Source organism: Prionailurus bengalensis, chromosome A1 (assembly GCF_016509475.1).
Source record: "Prionailurus bengalensis isolate Pbe53 chromosome A1, Fcat_Pben_1.1_paternal_pri, whole genome shotgun sequence".
NCBI lineage: Eukaryota > Metazoa > Chordata > Mammalia > Carnivora > Felidae > Prionailurus > Prionailurus bengalensis.
In genome coordinates this window covers 85,346,993-85,372,029 of record NC_057343.1, presented here as the reverse complement: position 1 = coordinate 85,372,029, position 25,037 = coordinate 85,346,993, and the positions used below count along the sequence as shown (strand labels likewise).

The 25,037-nt window shown below is 36.5% G+C and overlaps 1 protein-coding gene across 1 annotated transcript; it reads left to right on the top strand.

Annotated features, from left to right (window-relative positions):
• The first annotated feature begins 1,707 nt into the window (after positions 1-1,707).
• Positions 1,708-24,513, top strand: LOC122478969 (olfactory receptor 2M5-like). The gene is made up of 4 exons (XM_043572828.1): positions 1,708-1,810; positions 12,700-13,648; positions 23,625-23,743; positions 24,452-24,513. The coding sequence occupies exons 1-4, from the start codon at positions 1,708-1,710 to the stop codon at positions 24,511-24,513; spliced, it is 1,233 nt and encodes a 410-aa protein (XP_043428763.1).
• The last annotated feature ends 524 nt before the right edge of the window (positions 24,514-25,037 follow it).

The following is a 25,037-nucleotide window of genomic DNA, read 5'->3' as shown; positions in this document are numbered from 1 at the left end:
AAAAATCCACAGTGAACATCATACTTAATGGTGAAAAACTTTTCCTTTAATATCAGGAACTACTCTCTCTGTCAAATAATAATAATAATAATAATTTTTAAAAAGGGGCACCTGGGTGGCTCAGTTGGTTAAGCTTCTGACTTTTGATTTTGGCTCAGGTCATGATCTCACAGTCGTGACCTTGAACCCTGAATGGTACTTTGTGCTGGGCATAGAACCTGCTTGATTCTCTTTCACTCTCTCTGCCTGTCCCCAACTCACACCCTGTCTCTGTCTGTCTCTCTCAAAATGAATGAATGAATGAATGAATGAATAAAAATAAAATAAATAAAATAAGATCAGGAACTAGGAAAAGAAAATCCTCACTCTCACTACTTCTATTCAATATAGGTCTGCAAGTTTTAGACCAGGCAATTAGTCAAGAAATGGAATAATAGGGGCGCCTGGGTGACTTGGTGGGTTAAGCGTCCGACTTTGGCTCCGGTCATGATCTCACGGTCCGTGAGTTCGAGCCCCGCGTCAGGCTCTGTGCTGACAGCTCAGAGGCTGGAGCCTGTTTCAGATTCTGTGTCTCCCTCTCTCTCTGCCCCTCCCCTGTTCATGCTCTGTCTCTCTCTGTCTCAAAAATAAGTAAACGTTAAAAAAAAGAAACAGAATAATACTCATTCGAATCAGAAGAGAAGTTATTTCTGGTTGTAACTGACAATATATTATATGTGCAAAGCTTTAAAAACCATTAAAAAGTGAAATAGAGTAAAAAAAAATAAGCAAATTTTCAGATTGAAAAATCAAAACTTAAAACTCAGTTGCGTTTCTAAAACTAACAAGTTATACAAAAAGGAAATTAAAGAGGAGGGGCCAACATGATGGAGAAGTAGGAGAAACCAATGTTCCCTCATCTCTCAAACAAAGTAGTGTTGAGACCAAAGGAATTTGAACTGTAAGAGTCCAGGAAGCAAAGTGACAGAGTCACTTCCAGGGACCCACTGGGACAACCTGACAGGCCACCTATGGGTGGGTGATTGTGAACTGAGAGAGATCAAATGGAGGGGAGGGACCCCTTCTACAGAGAGACAAAGGGAAGAGAAAGAGAGGCTGGGGAATATAGGACTGTATCTGGACAAGAGAAAAACAAGCGACCAATAAAGAGAAAGATTCAATCTCTAACTGCAGTGCTTTCTCTGGACTCAGCCTGGCTGCCCTGTTCACATACCTGGAGAGGTGGGGAGCCAGCCCCAGGCTCAGTAACTAGCTCAGAGGTTCAGTCCACAGTAGGAGAAAGGGATCCCCTCCCTGGAGTGTTGTGGGAAGAAGGTATAGATCAGCTCAAAGGAGTGAAACTTCCTGAACTGGGGCAGAGTGGTAACCTTAAAGACATCAGAGTTGAAGTCCCAGCGGAGCGCCAGCAACACATGGGAGTCAGAAGAGTGTGATAAGCCACACATTCTCTGCACTATGAGGCTGTGGGGCATCTCTTACTCAGAACCAGGATGCACGGAGTGGGAATCTCTAAGACATCAGGGTTTAAATCCAAGCCAAGCACCAGGGAGGCATGGGAGTCAGAAGAGGGGGGCAAATTGCCTCGTTTACACCCATGGCACAGTGAGGACAGCTTGAACAGAGTGGTTTAGGACACCTGGTCTATGGAGGAGAGACAGGGTTGTCACCATTTTTCTCACCATCACCAACAAGGTGGGGTGTCAGGGAATGGACAAAGTGCCCACAGTGGAGGCAGTACCCACCTACACCAAACCATGCCCCTCCACACTTGGTAACTGCATATCTTCAAGAGCAGGATTGACGCTGAGAAGTTAGACAGCCCCTCCTCCATACCAGCACTGTTACATTGCCTGATTTAATTCTTGGACAATTCTTATTGTATAGATACATTCTTCCTTACTTTTCTCCTTATCTCTTCTCTCCTCTTGTCTGGTTACTCTGATTGTTGGTTTGTTTAAACAGACATATTTAATCCATTCTCTTGATACATGTTCTAAACCTCCTTCTTTATTCTCCTTTCTCTTTCTCTGGAATAAGCCGTATAGTTTCTCAGTCTGGTCAATTTTTATTTTATTTTATTTTCTCCTGCCCCTGTCATTTCTCTCTTTGTATAGGATAAGGCCTCTTCCATCAGCACTGCATCATCAATGTTGTTTGCTTATAGCTGGTGTTTCTGGTTTTTTTTTAATGTTTGTTTATGTGTGTGTGTGTTTGTGTTTGCTTTTTTATTTTCTGTTTTTTGTTTGTTTGTTTTCCTATCCAGGGCTACTTCAATGAACAAATCAAAGCACATCTGGTGGAGGGACCAAAACATCACTATGAGTAGGGAGATAAAGTAATCAAAGTCAAAATAACAGAGATCAAGTAACACTCTCCAAAATCACCTCCTGTAGGGCCAGTCCCTGGACAGTGTATGGCCCCTCTTTAATATAGTAGTGCTTGCAGGTGCAAAGCACATAACAAGCTTTTAAAACACATAAGGGACAGAAGACTAGCCAAAATTATTAAAAGGAAGAATTTTCCTAAAGAGAAATTCCAGGAAGAAATTACAGCTAAAGAATTGATCAAAACAGATACAGATAATATATCATTAAAGTCCTCTGTAATTACCACATTCTTATCAATAAGATTGCTTATTTTTGTGATGAATCGTTTTATATATTTGGGTTCTCCCAAATTAGGTCCACAAACATTTATAATTGTTAGCTTTTCTTGATGGATAGACCCCGTAATTATGATATAATTCTCTTCTTCATCTCCTGTTACAACCTTTAAAATCTAGTTTGTCTGATACAAATATGGCTACTCAAGCTTTCTTTTGACTTTCAATAGCATGATATATGGTTCTCCTTCCCCTCATTTTCAATCTGAAGGTGTCCTCATGTCTAAAATGGGTCTCTTGTAGACAGCAAATACATGGGTCTTATTTTTTTTATTATTATTCATTCTGTTACCCTATGTATTTTGATTGAAGCATACAGTCCATTTACATTCAATGCTATTATTGAAAGATATGAGTTTAGAGTCATTGTGTTATCTGTAGGATTGGTTGTGATAAATCCATTTTCATCAGTGATTTTATCTATGGGACGTCTCTCTCTTTTAGAAGTCTGACTAGGGGTTTATCAATTTTGTTTATTTTTGCAACAAAAAAAACAGCTCTTCATCTCATTGATCTGTTCTTTTTGTTTGGATTCTATATTATTTCTGCTGTGATTGTTATTATTTCTCTTCTTCTGTTGGCCTTGTGGTTTATTTATTAATCTGCTTTTAGTTCCTTTAAGGGTGCTGTTAGCTTTTGTATTTGAGATTTTTCTTGTTTCTTGAGATACACCTGGATTGCAATGTACTTTTCTCTTATCACTGCATTTGCTGCCTCCGAAAGGGTTTGGACTGTTTTGCTTTTGTTTTCATTTGTTTCCATATGTTTTTAAAATTTCTTCTTTAATTGCCTGGTTGACCCATTCATTCTTTAGTTGGATGTCCTTTAACCTCTATACATTTGGAGTTTTGTAAAATTTTCTGTGGTGTTTTCAAATTTCATAGCATTGGGATCTGAAAATGTGCATGGTATGATCTCAATTCTTTTATATTTATTGAGGGCTGTTTTGTGACCCAGTATGTGATCTATCTTGGAGAATGCTCCATGTGCACTCAAGAATAATGTGTATTCTGCTTTAAGATGAAAAGTTAATATATATATCAGGTCTATTTTGTTCAGTGTATCATTCAGGGTCATTGTTTCTTGATTGCTTTTCTGTCTAGATGATCTGTCTATTGCTGTAAGTGGAGTTTTAAAGTCCCCTGCAATTACCACATTCTTACCAATAAGATTGCTTATTTTTGTGATTAATTGTTTTATATATTTGAGTTCTCCCAAATTAGGTGCATAAACATTTATAATTGTTAGCTCTTCTTTATGGATATACCCCATAATTATGATATAATACAGCAATGGGCAGATCATCTAGACAGAAAAAGCAATCAAGAAACAATTATATATATATATATATGTGTGTGTGTGCGTGTGTGTGTATGTGTGTGTGTGTGTAAATATATACATTTAAATGTAATGGAATATTACTCTACCATAAAAAATGAAAATTTGCCATTTACAATGACATAGATGGAGCTAGAATGTATTATACTAAGTGAACTAAGTTGATCAGATTAAAAAAATACCATATGATTTTACTCATATGCGGACTTTAAGAAACAAAACAAATAAATGTATGGGAAGACGGGGGGAGAGAAGAGAGGGAAACAAACTACAAGAGGCTATTAATGATAGAGACCATAATGAGGGTTGATGGAGGGAGGTGAGGAGGGCATGGGCTAGATGAGTTATGGGTACAAAGGAAGACACTTGGGATGAGAACTGGGTGTTGAATGTAAGTGGTAAATCACTGAATTCTATGCCTGAAACCAGTATTTCACCATAAGTTAAGTAAAGTTTAAATTTAATAAAAAGGAGAAAAATTGTGAGACCTAAAACTGTCAAACCCCTGGAAGAAAACATAGGAGGAATCTTCATAACACTTATCTTGGATATTATTCCTTGTATATGAGAACAAAAGAAAAAAAAAAAAGATGAGTAAGATCACATCAAATAAGAGTGTCTGCACCAAAAGAAAATAATCAGCAAAGTACAGGGCAAGCTACAGAATGGGAGAAAATATTCTTTCAATATGTCTGATGAAACAAATTACAAATATATATTAAAAAAACACTCCTTCAAAAAAATAAAGAGAAAGAAAGAAAAAGAAAGAAAGAAAGAACAAAAGAAAGAAAGAAATAAAGAAAGAAAGAGAAAAGAAAACATAAAATACTCAAAAATGGGCAAGGGGTTTAATTTAATTTTTAATATGTTTTTAATGTTTATTTATTTTTTGAGAGAGACAGAGTATGAGCAGGGGAGGGGCAAGAGAGAGAGGGAGACACAGGATCCAAAGCAGGCTTCAGTCTCTGAGCTGTCAGCACAGAGCCTGATGTGGGTCTCAAACTCATGAACCAGGAGATCATGACTTGAGCTGAAGTCAGACACTTAACCACTCAGCCACCCACGTGCCCCAAAAGTGGGCAAGGAATTTAATAAACATTTCTCTATGAGGACATAGCAACATTTATATGAAGAGGTATTCAATGTCCTTCCCTGATGCTCATCATAAGGGAAATGCAAATAAAAACCAAGAAATATTACCTCATCCCTGTTATGGTGGCCAGTTTCCAAAATAACAACAACAACAACAACGATAACAATAACAACAACAGAAAATAACAAATCTTGGTAAGAATTTGGATAAATTGAAACCACTGTATACTGTTGATTGGAATACAAAATGACACAGCTTCCATGTAAAACACTATGGAAATTTCTCAAAATATTAAAAATAAAACTCCCATATGATTAGCAATCCTACTTCTGTGTATTTATCCAAAGTAACTTGACATCAGGATCTTGTAGAAAAATATGCACTTTCATAATTGTGGAAGGTGGCATTATTCATGGTAGCTAAGAAGTAAAAACAACCTAAATATATATCAACAGACAAATTGAAAAAGAAAATAATAAGGAAATTCTTTCATATGTGACAATATGTATGAACCTGGAGAACATATGCAAAATGAAATAATTCATTGACAAAAGAACAAATACTGTATAATTGCAATTGTATGCAGTATCTAAAATTGTCTAACTCATATAACAGATAGCAGAATTGTGGTTGTCAGTGGCTGGAGGAAGGGAACATGATGGCTCTTCAACAGATATTAAGTTTCAGTTATACAAGATGAACTAGACCTTTGCTGTACAACAGTATGCCTGAAGTTAACAATGTTGTATTTTGCACTTAGAAATTTGTTGACAGTGTAAATCTTATGTTATGTGTTCTTATTACAATGAAAGAGACCCTTTTATGAGGGTGAAAAGACAGTTATGGACTTGGAGGAAATATGTATAAACTACACACCTGACAAAGGACTATAGCAAAATATATAACAGACTTTTTTTTTCTTAAAGAGAGAAAGAAGGTGCTATTAGGGAAGGGGCAGAGGGAGAGGGAGAGAATTAATCTTAAGCAGATTCCATGCCAAATGGGGAGCCCGATGTCAGGCTTTATCTCATGACCATGAAATCATGACCTGAGCTGAAATCAAAAGTCAAACCCTTAACTGACTGAGCTACCCAGGAGACCAATATATAACAGATTTTTAATTCAATAGTAATAATCTAATTAGAAACCAAACAAAAGACATGAACAGGCATTTTACTAAAGAAGATTCATAGATGCAAACAAACACACGAAAAAATGTGCAACACCATTAGCTACTATATAAATGTAAATTAAAACCACAAGATATACTTCACACCTACAAGAAGAACTAAAAGAATTAGTAGTGACAACAAATGATGGAAAGATGGTAGAAAATTCAGATATCTCACACATTTGCTTGAGGGATATAAAATGGCATAGCCATTCTGGAATTATCATCCTTCAATTGCACTTTTGAGTATGTATCTTAGACAATAAAGACTTATGTTTACACAAGAAAACCCATAAGTACTCACAGCAGCTTTAATTCTAATGGCCAAAACTAACCTAAATTTTCTTCAACAGGTGAATAGTTAAACTGTGATACATCCATAGCATGGATTACTACTTAGCAATTAAAGTAAATTAGTGACTTAGATAATGTATAACTTGAATAGATCTCAAAGGAATAATACTAGATGGGGAAAAAAAGCAAATATCATACAGTCACACAATATATTACCCAATGCATACAACGTTACTGAAATAACAAAACTACAGAGATGGAAAACAGATTAGTGGGTCAGGGGCTACAGAAGAGAAGAGAATGAGGTAGCTGTTACTATTTTAAAAAAGTAGCATGAGGGATTCCTGTTCTGGAATTATTTTGTCTCTTGCCTATGTTGGTGGTCACACAAATTTACACACGGGTAAAATTGCATATAATGTACAAACATAGAAATTAATGGATATAAAACTGGTGAAATGTGAATAAAGTCAGTGGATCACATCAATTCATGACTGTAATTGGGGGAAAGTGTGTGAAGCATAAATGGGATCATTCTGTGTTATTTTTCATAACTGCATGTAAATACATATCTTAAAATTTAATGTTAAAAAACGTAGTTAAGGGCTATACATAGCACTTGTTATTTTTTCAAAGAATGGAAAATAAAAATATGATTTTTCCACAGTATGAAGTCTGTGACTTCATAGTGACATAAATGAATCACTATGAGAAGGAAGGAAAAAAAGAAGAAAGAAAAGGAGAGAAGGAAGGAAAGAACAAAGGAAGGAGGAAGGGAGGGAAGGAGGGAGTGAGAAAGGAAGGAAGGAAGAAAGGAAGGAAGGTAAAGGGAAGGAGGGAGTGAGGAAGGATGGAAAGGGTGGAGGGAGTAAGGAAGAAAGAAGGGAAGAAGGAAGGGAGGAAGAAAGAGATGGATGGAGGAAGGAAGGAAAACCAAGCTCCTGTATAGGATAATTCCAAATAATTAATGTAGATAGTCCACCCCTCAAAAAAGGTGAACATTAGCCTGCCTCCCACCTTGAATGTGAACTGCACTTAGTGACTTGTTTTCAAAGAGTAGGACATATAACAGGGAAGGGGGGAGTAACTTTACAGTGGAGAAATCTTACAAGCACTATCAGCCAAGTGACCAAGTGATCATCAGTGATAAGTCATGTAGACATCATGTACCCCTAGCATGACATGACAAGAGCACTTTACATCTGCAATCTTCTTTCCCAAAACCTATAATGTTAGTCTAATGAGGAGAAAAACATCAGGCAAAAAATAATTGAGGGATGTGCTAAAAACACCTGTCAGTACTCCTCAAAATGGTCAAGGCTTTAAAAACAAGGACTGAATCACTCTCACAGCCTAGAGGAGCCTAAGGAGACATGCTGACTAAATATAATGTGATCTCCTTAAAAAAAAATCTGAAAAAAGATAAGTACATTATGGAAAATGGGTGAAATCTGAGTAAAGTATAGATTTTAGTTAATATTAATGTACAAATATTGGTTCTTAGTTTTACTAAAGAACCAATGTTGGTTCCATAGTAATGTATGATGTTAACAATATAGAAAACTGAATGAAGGATGTATGGAAATTCTGTACTATTTGTCAACTGCTCTATAAATCTGGAACTGTTCAAAAAATAAAAAGTTTATTTTAAAATATTATTAACGTTTTAAAAATATCTAGTTTGATGAATCATTTGATTTTCTTTTGAATCAGGGATCTATTTGGGTCCATTTGTAAGAGGAAAATATATTAAAAAGTAGCGTGATAGGATCGGGTGGCTAAAAGTACTTGATTGAAGCTCAAATGTGGCCGTATTAGCAGTAACAAAGGTGACTGTAGGGTTAGTAAAGAGAGAACAAGTATGTGGAAAGAAATTCTCTCCAAACAATTTCCTCATATTCTTTTTTAAAAAAATTTAATGTTTATTTATTTTTGAGAGACAAAGCATGAGCAGGGGAGGGGCAGAGAGAGAGGGAGACACAGAATCTGAAACAAGCTCCAGGCTGATCTGTCAGAACAGAGCCTGATGTAGGGCTCAAACTCAGGAGCCACCATGAGATCACGACCTGAGTCAAAGTGGGCGACTTAACTGACTGAGCCACCCAGGTACCCCTAGATTCTTTCATTTTAACAAGGTTTAGTGAATTCATTTTTTTCCACTTTTAATTTAAAGCATATAGTATAGCATTCATTGATTTAATGAAATGTAAGAATAAACCTACCAGGAATAGGAAACGAAAGGAAAACTGAGGCAAAATCCTAGGCTTTCCAGAGTTTAAAATCTTGTTATTAACTGTAAGAGCATGTTAAGAGACCAGTAACAATACAATGTAGGTAATAAGCCAAAAGATATATATCATAATTAACTAAGAAAAATATGTTGTTATCCACTGTGGACATAAAAGAAGACTTTGCTAGAGAGGTCAAACTTAAATCTGACCTTGAAGAAAATGGAAAATGTAGCTATGAAGATAAGGTAAAGGAGATGATTCTAGAAAGGGGAAATAGTTTTAGAGTGTTAGTTCTGGGAATACAAAGTAAGGAGAAAATAAGAGATGTTAGAAAGGAAAAAAAAATCAATAACTTGTTTAATGGTTGTATGGGATTAATGACTAAAAGACAGAGAGAATTATAAATTGGACCTCTGGGAAAATAATAGAAGTGATGACAAAAAAAAAAAAAAGAATCTAAGCCTGTTCTAATAGATAGTTTGGAAAAACTCTAATTATATCATGGGGAGAAGATTGCTACATTTGAATACCACAGCTCTTAATGAGAAACTGGAAGGGCTGTCATGAAGCTGCAGTGTTTGGTCTGAGAAGACATTCCACACTAAACCCCAGGGCACTGAGGAATTAGGCAGATCCCAGCTCTGCTCACAAAGCAACAGGCTGAGGAGAGACAGCTTATCAAGTCCTACAGAGTTACTTGTTTTTTTCCTACTAAAATAGTTTATGTTTTCTTCTTTAACAATACATTCAATATTAATTGGCAATAGGAATTTTGAACATTTTATATTTTCTAAGAAATTTTAATGACTGAACAAAAATTACAAGGTAAGCACCTTGATAGAGGAAGTAACTCAATTTTTCTGGATTGTGAAAATAGGTTTATGCTAACACATATTTATCAATAGTGTTTGTAAGGCTCAACTTGGGAAATGGATAATTTGCTCAGAAATAGGACAGTGTTATTTGACTGTGACCTGATACTTTATTTATATCATTTCTCAAGTGGACATAATAATGTCAAGCCCCCTTCTATATATTTCAACAAAATAAAATGCTGGAAAGTGCTTTAAAGCCTATAAGGGATCATAAGTCAAAATAAAGCAATAATTTCTGGTAGAAAAATGTTTGTGCTAAAAACATTTATTTGGTCCATGCACAATATCTAGTATTCCATCCCTAAGCTGATGATGTATTTAACTCATTTTCACTGAATGCAACATGAAGGATCTAAAGAGAAAAGGTGGAATGTGGCAAAGACAGTTCCTTGCATCATAAATCTCATGGTTTAAGGGACAAGGCATACGTTAAAATATATAATCACAGACAATGATGAAATTTAGGTTTCAGCCCAGGCTATAATGAATAGAATTTGTAAGGAAATTTTATAATAGAATTTAGCCAAGCTTATGGATACCCAAAAGCTTCAGGAAACAGCACTTGAGCTAGGAATCAGAAAGTGTGTAACATAGCACTGAAGTCACAGAACCCTGCTTTGCTTTTCTGAGAAGTTAGACAACTTTGAAACATCTAGCCATTCTGAAAATTCAGTTCCTCGCCATCTGATGACTCTATATCAAGCACAGACAACCCACTGGTTACACCAAGACTCACTCCAAGGCAGGAGAAAGTAAGATGCTTGATGGCAAGTTTTGTCATTATTATTATTATTACTATTATTTTTTTTTATCTTAAACTATCTCCATATCTAAAAGCAGGCTAACTCATCAAGTCAATCAAACACCCAGTGACAGAAGGCAGGTCTGATTCACATGTGATCAATTGATTTGAAGGCGATCAACATAGAAGGCTGTAATAAAGTATGGATATATGAAAACAGATGCCTATTTCTGGCAGTACCAACCCACAGAGGCTTTCTCATTCTTCACAAGAAGTTTGAGGCTCTTAGTGTGAGCAAAGGGAGAACAGACTTGGATATTTTTGTTGTCATAATTTCTGCATCCAAAAGTCGTTACTATTTTTGGTGAGCAAATCAAAATGAAGTATCTGGAAAGAAGCAGTGAATTGAAATGAAATTGCACAAGTATTAGAAAAGTAATCAATGACCTAATATTTGAACACACTGTTTCTAAGGAGAGGGTACTGGGTGGATGTGGGCAACAGATTCTTTTAGTCCTTTTTGTAATTAACAAGGGAAACTTGGATCTCCCTCTTACAGTTGGCATACATACATACATACACACATATATACACAGCTTTCAGAAGAGGGGAGTATCCTAACAATTTAGAAATGATATTTTCAAGAATGTCATGAATGAATGTCACAGTTTTCCAAGGAGATAATAGAATAGGATATTGGAGTCTCTTATTTTACTACATGTTACTTAGGTAGGTTTTTAAATCATGATTTAGTAAATTCTATCAAGCTTTTGTAACTAATGCAAAAGGCATATCATTTTTTAAAAATTAATCTGTTCTAATTGATGAACTAACTTTAGAAATACTCTGATATTAATCTTGCCTTACATTAAATTCGGGTAATTATGTTTTTTTTAATACACAATTAGGGTCAATTTACTCTTTTTAAAAATAATTTGGAAACTTTTTGCAAGAATACAATTTCTCTTTCTTGTACTATCATCGCCAGGTTTTTGTAATAAGGTTATAGGAGTCCCATACAAAGAGATGGGTGTGTTCCCTTTTGTTATAGACTCAGCAAGAGTTGTATAGATATTTAGAGTGTTTTATAGATATCTAGAAAGAGGATTAAATAGAGCTAAGATAATCTAAAAAGGATAAAGTTAGTAAACTTGAAAGAAAGGAGACCTAAAGTTTTTCTCTGCACCCATCAATGGCATAACAGCTGTAGCTAGAGGTTAAAGACAGTACAAATTCTATAAGAGCAAGAACCCTACAAGCTCATATAGAAATAAAACTTTCTCCCTCATTAATACATAATCTGAATTTACTATAAACCATGTAAATACAATGAGTAGTTTCCCTGGACAGAAAATCAGACCAATTAGATAAAAAACTTAAATAACCATAAATGTGTGTAACACAAAGCACAGGCCTAATGATCAATTTTCTCCTAAATTATAATGTCTCCTAAGTGCCCAGAGCCAAAAGGCTTGACTAAAGTAGAAGTATTTTAAAATTTTGAAAAATCCTTCTATAAATTAAATTAACAGTGATTTTTTTTCATGGGAAAACAAAATCTATAATTTTTCCTCAAAAATATTATTGGGACATGTGGGTGGCTCAGTCAGTTAAGTGTGGGACTTTGGCTCAGGTCATGATCTCACTGTTGGTGAGTTCAAGTCCCACATCTGGCTCTCTGCTGTCAACACAGAGCCTACATTGGATCCTGTGTCCCAGTCTCTGTCTCCATCCTTCCCTCTATTGTGCTCACTCTCTCTCTCTCAAAAATATACTACATATATATATATATATACATATAATATTTTGTATGTATTTATATAATATATATATTTATATTTTATATTATATATAAATATAATTTATATTAAGGAAATCACTGAAAAGATGAGAATGGAAATAGCATAATTTTCTAAAGTTATGAAAAACTGGACAATGGGCAGTTGGAAATTGTGACTTATCAACACATCATCATATTTTACAATTGTAAGAAAAAAACAACTATATTTATCCAAAGTTTCTTTTAATATAGTAAAATAAGTCTCATAAAATAAAATTAATGGAATGCATTATAATACATACACTCTGGTTTCTAGAAGTACATTAGGGCATGGATAAGTAATGTAGACAGAAATATTAAAAACTGATTCAAGTCATCATGGATGATTATTTTCATATTTGCCATTGTTATTACAATATTATTCTTAAACTTTAATAAGAAAATGCTTCATTTCTATGATATTAAAAAAAAATCTCTTCTCTTCCTTTTTTAAATCTCCTCTCTTCCTGTTAGCATTACAGACAGCCTTGAGGAGCGGGAATGAGACAAAACCCACAGATTTCATCCTCCTGGGCTTCTTCCCTGAATTTAAATACATTTCAGCCATGGTCTCCATCATTCTCCTGATCTACATGGCAACCTTCACTGGCAACACTCTTCTGATCCTCCTCATTTGGTTGTACTCCCATCTCCACACCCCCATGTACTTCCTGCTCAGTCAGCTCTCCTTAATGGACTTAACTTTGACCTCTAGCATCATCCCCAAGATGGCCACCAACTTCTTCTCCGGATGGCGGAGCATATCATTCTTGGCTTGTGGGACTCAAATTTTCTTCTCCCTGACTGTGGCCATTGCGGAATGCATCCTTATAACGCTCATGTGTTTTGATCGTTATGTAGCTATATGCGATCCTCTTCGGTACCCAGCCATTATAAATCTTAGGGTATGCTTACAGATGATTGCTATGTCTTGGGTTGGAGGGGCACTTACTTCCTTGGGCCACACGGCTTTTACCTTGCATTTTAATATCTGCAGCCCCAGAGAAATTCCCCACTTCTTCTGTGAAGTTATGGCTGTGCTTAGGATCGTCTGTGAGGATATCTCAGCCTATGAGAAGGCAGTGGTGATAACAAGCATCCTTGTTCTGCTCCTGCCCTTATCTCTCATCTTGTCTTCTTATGTTCTCATCTTCCTTGCTGTACTCCGAATGAACTCCCCAGAAGGTAGGAACAAGGCTCTGGCCACCTGCTCCTCTCATCTCTGTGTGGTGGGTCTCTATTTTGGTCCAGGTTTGTGCATATACATGAGACCTGGTTCTGCCAAGACTCCAAAGTTAAATCAGGGTCTTTTTCTGTTTGGAACTGTCCTCACCCCTCTCCTAAACCCTCTTGCCTACAGTCTCAGGAACAAGGAAGTTCTAAGTGCACTGAAAAAGTTAATGGGGCGGTGTCAGTCCTCCAGGTAAATGGCAGAAATCCCAATATCACCTGTAGGCAATATAAAGATGTACCAGCAAAGGGACATTTTCTCTGTTAAATAATAATCCCTTCAAACCCTGGTAAAGTCAACTAATCTTACTGAGTTTATCTGAAGGAAAAAAAAATGTTTATCTTTTCCTCCCTGTATCTACAAATTTCTGTCCAATTGTTCTAGATGATGTGCTGATAAAGAACAAGGGACTGTATACATCAATTCTCTTCATGATTTACAATTGATGGTAATGTGAATTTTATTATTTCCAAAGCATCATATTGATTCCATGAAAGAAAGGCCAGTGTCTGCATATCTAGAATGCAAAATAATCACCTAGAATTTAGGTTGTGCTTCAGGATAATTCCCTGGTAAAATTAATTAATGAGTCCCATGATAAATCATCAGGAATCAAATAAAGTTCCCAGTATTTCTTTTTTCTCCCTAACATAATTTTAATTCTTCTTAATCGTGGAAAAATACAATCTTCAATCTATGTCAGTGCTTCCAAAGAGTGGTTTTCTGACCTTTTGCATTAGAATCATTTGCTGACTTCACAAAATATGCTAATTTTGCACCCATCTCAGATGAACATCATTAGAATCTGTTAAATTGGGCTTAAGAATCTGACTAGCAAACCTTTTAGTGATTTTCATGTTTACCAAAGTTTGTGAGTTACTGATATAATTATTGACCCCCTTTTCTAGACCAACCTTGCAAAATAATCTTGCAAAATAATCTTTAAGGTGGCTGGCAAAAACTAATGTTATTTTTTAAGATAGTAGAGAATGAACTTTATGTTTGGAATACTTCAGAATTTAAATATTTTGAGCACACAGTAGTCGAGAAAGTAAACAAGACTCAGATTTGTTATATAAAATATGAATGATTGAAAATATTTATAACACAATGAAATTTTAAGCAGGATGCATCATAGTTTTCTAAAATATTGATATATGTCAAAAATATACTACATAGGTAGAACACTAGGAATTTATTACATGTGTTCCTTTTTAAAATTTAATTAATTAATTAATTAATTTTTATTTATTTTGAGAGAGAGACAGTGCACTCAGGGGAGGGACACAGAGGGTGGGGGAGAGAGAAAGAACCCCAAATAGGCTCCATGCTGACAGTGTGGAGCTGAATGGGGGGCTTAATCCCACAAACCATGAGACCATGGCCTGAGCTGAAATCAGGAGTCAGACACTTAGCTGACTAAGCCACCCAGGCACCCTTGCCTTTTTATTTTAGAAGTGACTGAGTGAAATTACAGGAAAACAGTTTTTTTAGTGAATAAGAAACACTCAGAAGGAGAACTAACAGCCTAATTATTTTTCTCTTAAATATCTCAGAAGCCATCAATTAGACATTGTATTTCAGAGATTGTATTACAAAGCTGAGTTTGGAAAAACTTAAATTATTTGTGTTAAATTTCAACTGTGCCAACAATATTAAAAAAGTCCCCTCCAGAATTACTAGAGGAATGGCTGAGAGAATATGATTCAAGAAAGGACCCTGAGAATTTCACTTGAAACTGATTCAAAATACCACTTCTCTAAAAAATAAAATAAAAACTATCTCTAACTCATCTCAAATTGGAGGAGTGGGTCATTTAATAGGTACTACAATGGTCTCTCACTACCCAGTTGGTGGTGCCATAATATTCTGGTACTCTAAGGGGAATCCACAGATAAGATTGAATTTAGAAGATGATGCTAGGAAGGAAGGGAGAAATACTTAAATGAGGAAATAGTGCTAGCTGAAGAGTTTCTGCTGAATCATATATGTTCATAAAGCATGTTATTTATGTTTGACAGTTTTTACAAAGAGTTCTATTTTTATATGTAACTCATAAATGAACATTTTAACCATGTGAAGTTCACAGCAAATAGTTTTCCAGATGGATCTCTGGAAGGCACTCATCTTGGACTTTAAACTATGTGGTTCTAACAACTATTGTTGGAGGAGCACCTTTACACAAGAGGACTTAATCCTTTAGGGGAAAATAATTAAATAAAGTAGTTAAGTACATGATTATTCAGAGGAATTATGATTCAATTCTAATTAAATCATGGTTCTTTTGTTTCTTCCCATTCTCATATTCATGATTTTAATTTTCTTCTTCCATTTTAACAGATACCTATACGTATATATCTGTTGTGGAACAACTCAAATATCTTCTGTAAATAAATAAAATATTTAAAAATCAACCACATTACTAAATATACTATGAAAATAAAATTTTATAACTGAATAAATTGCTTTAATATCGAAACTGAATTCCGTGGGTTTAACATGTAGGAAGATGAAACTTTTATGAAAAGGACACGATGACAACAATCTCAGGTGCACAGAGACTCTGAGATACTACAAATGGAAAATAAACATTAAATTGTAGCAGGGAGGGGGCAGGATGTATTTGAAGACAAACACTTTTCAAATGGTTCTCTGACTTGAGACAATTAAAAATAGCAGTATCAGTCATATCACCACAAGAAATTAGCTGAGGCTTTCTTGACAAATTAGATATGTAGATTGTAATCACCAATTCTACAACTTACACATAAAAAGTCAAAGGGATACAAAATTACATATGAAATATCTCGAAAACTAAAATCACTATAGAACATGAGTGATTGGTCAAAGTCTTGTTTTTTTTTTCCAATTGTTTTTGAGCATACCTCACTAACTCTAAATTTGAAAGAGAAAATTATCAAGGAAGAGAGCAGTTTTGTGGTGACAAATAACTTTTTGTTGACATACGAACAAACATCAGGGTTTCTTCATAAAATTTCAGGTCAATATGACATCAGAGACTATGGTCATTTTATTTGAGAAATATATTTTTTTTATTTTTTTAACGTTTATTTTTGAGACAGAGAGAGACAGAGCATGAATGGGGGAGGGTCAGAGAGAGGGAGACACAGAATGTGAAACAGGCTCCAGGCTCTGAGCAATCAGCACAGAGCCCGATGCGGGGCTTGAACTCACGGACCGCAAGATCGTGACCTGAGCTGAAGTCGGCCGCTTAACCGACTGAGCCACCCAGGCGCCCCGAGAAATATTTTTTGAGAAACTAGTATATGGCAGGAGTTATTTTAGGCACTGGAGCTAAAGCAGTGGAAACAAGAAAAGCACTACTCTTATGGAACTTAATTCTAGTTGTGGAATATGAGAAATAATAAATACTCAATATGTAACATGCTGATAAGTGACATGAAGAAAAGAGAAGCAGGGAGGAAAGATAGAGATGGGATGCCTTCATATACAGTATGACCTGGTAAAGCATCTTTGATTAGAGGTCATTTGAACAGAGACTGTAATGAGTAAAGGAGGGACAGTACATTTAGGAAAATATTGTTCAAACAAAAGAACAATTTAAAAACGACTTTGGGTGTAGAAGTGGGCATAGCATGTTCAAGGGACACTGATGAAGTGACACCAGACTCACTGAAAAAGTGATAGGAGACACAGTAAGACAGCATCAGGAGCACATTATCTATGGCCAATTGGAAAAGTATTGCAATATTTAAAGTGAGAGATAGTAGAAGTTTGAACAGAGGTGGAAGAATATCAGTAAGAAGATGTAATCCAATTCTGACCATACCTCAAAGGTATGCATACTGAAAGAATGCAGTTTTAAATCTCTGGACCCAAAAGGGAGACATATTACTTCAGCCTCACAGGTTATTGACAAATCTCCTTTGGTGGCCTTGGGACAGGAAGCACCCATATGCTATGGGTCACTGTCATGGGGTCTGTGCTAGGTAGTCCATATTTGACCCTGCCCTCTCTTGACCAGTATGAACCCCTACTCAGGCTTTATCACCGCAATTTTCTTGTATTCTGACATCCTGTTAAATTTGATCTGCGAGAGGCACTGGCAGATCAGAGGGAAGAGTTCAGAGTATTGGTGGCCCTACCTTCACCAGGCTGGGTTTGAGGAGTTGATTGCATTCCTTCACAAAAGGCCATAACCCATTTGGGCAGCTTTCTTGGTTCCCTTTACACCACTCCCTGCCCTTAAAATAAAGGGAAGTAGTGTTACCACTAGTAGCAGCTGCCTGCTTTACTCTTTCTGCTGTTTCCCACACACTGTCCTATTTCTGAACACTATATTTTTTTAAATATAATTTGTCAGATTGGTTTCCATACAACACCCAATTCTCACCCCAACAAGTTACCTCCTGCATGCCCATCACCCACTTTCCCTTCTCCCACACCCCCCATCAACCCTCAGTTTGTTCTCAGTCCTTAAGAGTCTCTTATCATTTGCCTCCCTCCCTCTCTGTAATTTTTCCCCTTATCATCCCCCATAGTCTTCTTTTAAGTTTCTCAAGATCCACGTATGAGTGAAAAGATATGATATCTGTCTTTCTTTCCTGAATTATTTCACTTAGCATAATACCCTCCAGTTCCATCCACGTTGCTGCAAGTGGGAAGATTTTATTCTTTCTCATTGACAAGTAGTATTCAATTATATATTTAAGCCATAAATATAAATATTCTTTATGTATTCATCAGCTGATGGACATTTAGACTCTTTCCATAATTTGGCTATTGTTGAAAGTGCTGCTATAAACGTTGTGGTATATGTGCCCCTATGCATCAGTATTCTTGTATCTTTTGGGTAGATTCCTAGCAGTGCTATTGCTGGGTCATAGTGTAGACCTCTTTTTAATTTTTTGAGGAACCTCCAAACTGCTATCCAGAATGGATTCAGCAGTTTTCATTCCCACCAACAGTGCAAGAGGGTTCCCGTTTCTCCACATCCTCTCCAGCATCTATAGTCTCCTGATTAGTTCATTTTAGCCACTCTGACCCGTGTGAGGTGATATCTGAGTGTGGTTTTGATTTGTATTTCCCTACTGATGAGTGATGTTGAGAATCTTTTCATGTGCCTGTTGGCCATCTGGATGTCTTCTTTGGAAAAGTGTCTATTCATGTCTTCTTCCCATTTCTTCACTGGATTACCTGTTTTTCAGGTGGGAGTTTGATGAGTTCTTCATAGATTTTGGACACTAGCTCTTTACCTGATATGTCTTTTTCAAATATCTTTTCCCATTCCGTAGGTGGTCTTTTAGTTCTGTTTATTGCTTCATTTGCAGTGAAGAAGATTTTTATCTTCATGAGGCCCCAATTGTTCATTTCTGCTTTTGATTTCCTTGCCTTTGGAGATGGGTGAATTAAGAAATTGTTGAGGCTGAGGTCAAAGAAGTTTTTCCTGCTTTTCCCTCTAGGGTTTTGATGGTTTCCTGTCTCACATTCAGGTCCTTCATCCATTTTGAGTTTCTTTTTGTAAATGGTGTAAGAAAAGTGGTCTAGTTTCATTCTTCTGCATGTTGCTGTCCAGTTCTCCCAGGACCCAATTTTTAAAGAGACTGTATTTTTTTTTCCATTGGATACGCTTTCTTGCTTTGTGAAAGATTAGTTGGCCATACTTTTGTGGGTCCAATTCTGGAGTCTCTATTCTATTACATTCTGGAGTCTCTATGCTATTCCATTGGTCTAAGTGTCTGTTTTTGTGCCAATACCATGCTGTCTTGATGATTACAGCTTTGTAATAGAGGCTAAAGTCTGGGGTTGTGATGCCTCCTGCTTTGGTCTTCTTCTTCAATATTACTTTGGCTCTTTGGGGGTCTTTTGTGGTTCCATATAAATTTTAGGCTTGTTTTTTCTACTTTGAGAAGAATGCTGGTGCAAGGTTGATTGGGATTGCATTGAATGTGTAGGTAGCTTTGGGTAGTATTGACTTTTTAATGATATTTATTTTTCCAATCCATGAGCATGGGATGTTTTCCATTTCTTTATATCTTCTTAAATTTCCTACATAAGCTTTCTATAGTTTTCAGCAGACAGATCTTTGATATCTTTGGTTAGGTTTATTCCTAGGTATTTTATGGTTCTTGGTGCCATTGTGAATGGGATCAGTTTCTTTGTTTGTCTCTCTGTTGCTTCATTATTAGTGTATAAGAATGAGACTGATTTTCGTATATTAATTTTGTATCCTGCAACTTTGCTGAATTCATGTATAAGTTCTAGCAGACTTTTGGTGAAGTCTATTGGGTTTTCCATGTATAATATCCTGTCATCTGCAAAAAGTGAAAGCTTGACTCATCAGTGCCAATTTTGATGCCCTTGATTTCCTCTTGTCTGATTGCTGATGCTAGAACTTACAAAACTATGTTATACAACAGTGGTAAGAGTGGACATCCCTGTTGTGTTCCTGATATCAGGGGGAAAGCTCTCAGTTTTTCCCTATTTAGGATGATATTAGCTGTGGGTTTTTCATAAATGCCTTCCACGATGTTTAGGTATGTTCCTTCTATCCAGACTTTCTTGAGGGTTTTCATCAAGAAAGGATACTGTATTTTGTCAAATGCTTTTTCTCCATCTATCACAGGACCATATGGTTCTTATCTTAATTTGTATTAATGGTATGTATCACATTGCTTGATTTGCGAACATTGAACCAGCCCTGCCTCCCAAGAATGAATCCCACTTGATCATGGTGAATAGTTCTTTTCATATGCTGGTGAATTTGATTCCATAGTATCTTGAGAATTTTTGCATACATATTCATCAGGGATAATTGCTTTTAGTTCTCTTTTTGTCGCTGGATCTCTGTCTGGTTTGGGAATCAAAGTAATGCTGGCTTCAGAGAATGATCTGGAAGTTTTCCTTCCATTTCAATTTTTGCAATAGCTTGAAAAGTATAGGTATTAAGTTGGCTTTAAATGTCTGGTGTAATTCCCCAGTGAAGCCATCTGGTCCAGGACTCATGTTTTGGGAAGTTTTTGATGACTGATTCAATTTCTTCACTAGTTATGGGTCTATTCAAATTTTCTATTTCTTCCCATTTGAGTTTTGGTAGTGTATGGGTTTTTAGGAATTTGTCCCTTTCTTCCAAGTTGTCCAGTTTGTTGGTATATAATTTTTAACAGTATTCCTTGATAATTGTTTGTATTTCTGAGGGATTGGTTGTAATAAATCCATTTTCATTCATAATTTTATCAACTTGGGTCCTCTCTCTTATCTTTTTGAGAAACCTGGCTAGAGATTTATCAGTTTTGTTTAGTTTTTCAAGAAAAAAAACCCTCTTGTTTCATTGATCTGTTCTACTGTTTTTGTGGATTCTGTATTGTTTATTTCTGCTCTGATCTTTATTGTTTCTATTCTTCTGCTGGGTTTGGGGTGTCTTTGCTATTCTGCTTCTAGTTATCTAGGTGTGCTGTTAGATTTTGTATTTGATATTTTTCTTGTAACTTGAGATAGGTCTGGATTGCAATTTATTTTCCTCTTAGGACAGCCTTTGCTGTATCCCAAAGTGTTTGGGCTGTTGTTTTTCTCATTTTCATTTGTTTCAGTATATATTTTAATTTCTTCTCTGTTTCCCTGATTGAACCATTTGTTCTTTAATAGGATATACTTTAACCGCCATGCTTTTGGAGGTTTTCCTGACTTTTACCTGTGGTTGATTTCAAGTTTCATTAGCATTGTGATCTGAAAGTGCGCATGGTATGATCTTAATTCTTTTATATTATTGAGTGTTCGTTTGTGACCCAGTATGTGATCTATCTTGGAGAATGTTCCATGTGTACTCGAGAAGAATGTATATTCTGCTGCTTTGGGATTTGGGGTTAAAATATATCTGTCAAGTCCATCTGGTCCAATGTATCATTCAGGGCCATTGCTTCTTTACTGATTTTGTGTCTAGATGATCTGTCCATTGTTGTAAGTGAAATACTAAAGTCTCCAGCAAACACCACATTCTTACCAATAAGATTGCTTGTGTTTGTGATTATTATTATTATTACTATTATTATTTTTAATTTGGGTGCTCCTGAATCTGGTGCATAGACATTTAAAATTGTTAGCTCTTCCTGATGGACAGATGCTGTAATTATTATTGAATACCCTTCTTCACCTCTTGTTACAGCCTTTAATTTAAAGTCTAGTTTGTCTCATATAAGTATGGCAACTCCAGCTTTCTTTTGACTTCCAGTAGCATGATAGATAGTTCTCCATTCCCTCACTTTCAACCTGAAGGTGTCCTCATGTCTGAAATAGGTCTCTAACATACAACAAACAGATGGGTCTTTTTTTTTTTCCATTCTGATACCCTATGTCTTTTGATTGGAGCATTTAATCAATTTAAATTCAGCATTATTATTGAAATATATGGGTTTAGAGTCATTTTGTTATCTGTAGGTTTCATGCTTGTAGTTATATCTCTGGTACTTTGTGGTCCTTGCCACATTTCACTCACAGACTCCCCCTTAGGATCTCCTGGAGGGCTGGTTTAGTGGTAGTGAATTCCTTCAGTTTTTGGGTTTTATGGGAAAATTTTATCTCTCATTATATTCTGAATGACCACCTGTGGATAAAGGATTTTTGGCTGCATATTTTTCCTGTTCATCATATTGAAGATTCCCTGCCATTCCTTTCGTCCTACCAAGTTTCATTAAATAGATCTGCTACTACTCTCATGCTTCTACCTTTGTACGTTAAGGCCCATTTATCCCTAGCTGCTTTCAGAATTCTCTCTTTATCTTGTATTTTGCCAGTTTCACTATAATATGTCATGCAGAAGATCGATTCAAGTTATGTCTAAAGGAAGTTCTCTGTGTGTCTTGGATTTCAATGTCTGTTTCATTCCCCAGATCGGGGAAGTTCTCAGCTATGATCTGTTCAAATACACTTTTGGCCCCTTTCTCTTCTTCTTCTGGTATTCTTATGATATGGATATTGTTCCCTTTTATTGCATCACTTAGTTCTCTAATTCTCCCCTCTTGATCCTGGTTTTGTTCTTTCTCTTTTTCTCAACTTCTTCTTTTTCCATAATTTTATCTTCTGATTCACCTAATCTCCCCTCTGCCTTTTCAATCCACGCTGTGGCCACCTCCATTGTGTTTTACACCTCATTTGCAACATTTTTTTTTCATCATGACTATTTTTTAGTTCCTCGATCTCTGCAGTAATAGATTCTCTGCTGTTTTTCTATTTCATTTTCAAGCCCAGTGATTAATCTTATGACTCTTATTCTAAATTCTTGTTCAGTTATATTGCTTATATCTTTTTTGATCAATTCTTTAGCTGTAACTTCTTCCTGGAATTTCTTTTGAGGGGAATTCTTCTGTTTTGTCATTTTGGCTAGTTTTCTATCCCTTATGAGTTTTAAAAACTTGTTATGTTCTCTGCACCTGTGTGCACTGCTATATTAACGGGAGTCATACACTGTCCAGGGCCTGGCCCTCCTGGAGGTGTTTTTTGGAGAGCGTTACTGGCTCTCTGTTGTGGTTTTGGTTATTTTATTTCTCTACTTGTAATGATGTTTTGGACCCTTCCGAGGTGTGCTTTGATTTTTCCCTTAAGTAGCCCTGGAAAGGAAAACAAACAGACAAACAAACAGGAAAGAAAGACATGCAAGCACACAGACAAATAACACACACGCACACACACACACACACACACGCACACAAACAATCCAAAAGCACAAAACCAGAAACACCATCTACAAGTAAAGAACAGGGTGGAGGCAGTGCTGATGGAAGAGCACATACAAAGAGAGAAATGATGGTCGGGGACAAAGAGAAAATAAACATTGACCAGGTAGAGAGACTAAATGGCTTAATCCAGAGAGAAAGAAAGGAAAATAAAGGAGGTAGAATAAAAATAAAAATAAAAATAAAATAACACAAAGAAATAGATACCCACACGGAGAAACTATATGGCTTGATTATTCCAGAGAGAGAGAGAAATGAAAGTACAGAAGGAGTAGAACATGTACCAAGAGAATGAGTTAAATATGTCTGCTTAAACAAACCAACAACCAGAATAAATCAGCCTAGAGGAGGGAAGAGTAAGGAAGGGAGAATATATCTAAATAACAAGAATTGTCCTAGAATTAATCTAGGTTATGCAGAAGCACTGGTCTGGATGATGGATCCTTCTGTTTCCACAGCATCTATCCTGCTCCAGCAGATATGCAATTACCCAGAGTGGAGGGGTGTGGAATGGTGAAGGCTGGTCCTACATCCACTATGAGGCCCCGGGGACCCATCGCTGAGGCCCCCCTTGGTGGTATGGGGGGGAGGCAGGAAATTGGCCATCCCCTAGTCTCTTCTCCATGGTCCTGGTGCACCCTGCTCAAGATGTCCTCACTGTGCCCCGGGCACAGACAGGTGGTACTTCTCACTCCACTGACTCCCCTGATCCTCCACTTGGCTAGGATTCAACGTCCCTCCATGTGCTCTGGCACTGGGGGAACACCTCTCTGTGCAGCCTGATATGTGCTCCCTGCTGGTTTTGTCTGTGCCATAGCACTTCAAGGAGGATGGCCTTTTCCTGCTTCAGACTGTGCTGCTGACCTCACCACCTAGAGGAGACTGGGGGTGGCAGGAGCAGACAGGCTTTGTCCTGTCCCACAGCATTCCAGGGAGGGGACTGCTTTGTCCTACTGTGGACTGTGTCCCTGACCTACCACTGAACCCAGGGCTGGCTCCTCTCCTCCCCAGGTGCAAGAATGGGGCAGTTGGTACCAATCAGAAGAAAGCCCCAGTTAGAGATGGGATCCCTCTCAGTCCCAGTTCAAGATTTATCTCTTGTCCAGATACAGTCTTACATTTCCCTGGCTGCTCTTCCTCTTCCCTTTGTCTCTCTGCAAAAGGGGATCTCTCCCCTCCATGCCTACATGGCCTGTTTTATCTCCCTCATTTCACAATCACCCACCTATAGCCATCAAGGATGTAGCAGTTTCTCCCTTTTTGACGCAGTCTCTTTTACTCCCAGACTCTCGGGGTTCAAAGTCCTTTGGCTTTAGCACTTCTTTGTTTGAGAGACACGGGAAATAGAGAACCTACTACTTCTCTACCATGTTGGCCTCTTTCACAACATTATACTTTTATTCTTGCTCTCTTTCTTGTGGTTTCATGGCTTTCTATAGTGTTATACTTGGATTGTTTTTTTTTTTCTTTGTGTGTCTATTATAGGGTGGGTTTGTTTTTTTTGGTGGTTGCATTTGGGTTCATATAAAAAATTTTATGTGTATAGCAGTCTATATTAAGTTGGTTGCTTAAGTTCAAAGACATTCTAAAAGCAGAAAATTTTTTGCTGCCTGTCCCCATTTTATGCATATGATGTCTTATTTTACCCATTTTTATTTTGTCAATGCCATAACTAATTTTTTTCTAGATATAATTCATTTTACTACATTTGTGTTTTTACCTCTATACTGACTTTATAAATGTTAATTTCCTACCTTGACTATGTTTGATTTTTTTCTATGATTTTTTTTTTATTTTTATGATTTTCTCATTTCTAATTATGGTATTTTCTTTCCAGTAAAAAGATCACTTTAACATTTTTTTGTAAGACT

What these genes read in the sequence shown, in the direction of transcription:
- LOC122478969 (XM_043572828.1), top strand. Translation starts at nt 1,708, where the DNA reads ATGGACAAAGTGCCCACAGTGGAGGCAGTACCCACCTACACCAAACCA. An exon ending in AGCAGGATTGACGCTGAGAA is followed by an intron (nt 1,811 to 12,699) that starts GTTAGACAGCCC and finishes TCTTCCTGTTAG; the next exon opens with CATTACAGACAGCCTTGAGG. An exon ending in GGGCGGTGTCAGTCCTCCAG is followed by an intron (nt 13,649 to 23,624) that starts GTAAATGGCAGA and finishes CTGTTTCCACAG; the next exon opens with CATCTATCCTGCTCCAGCAG.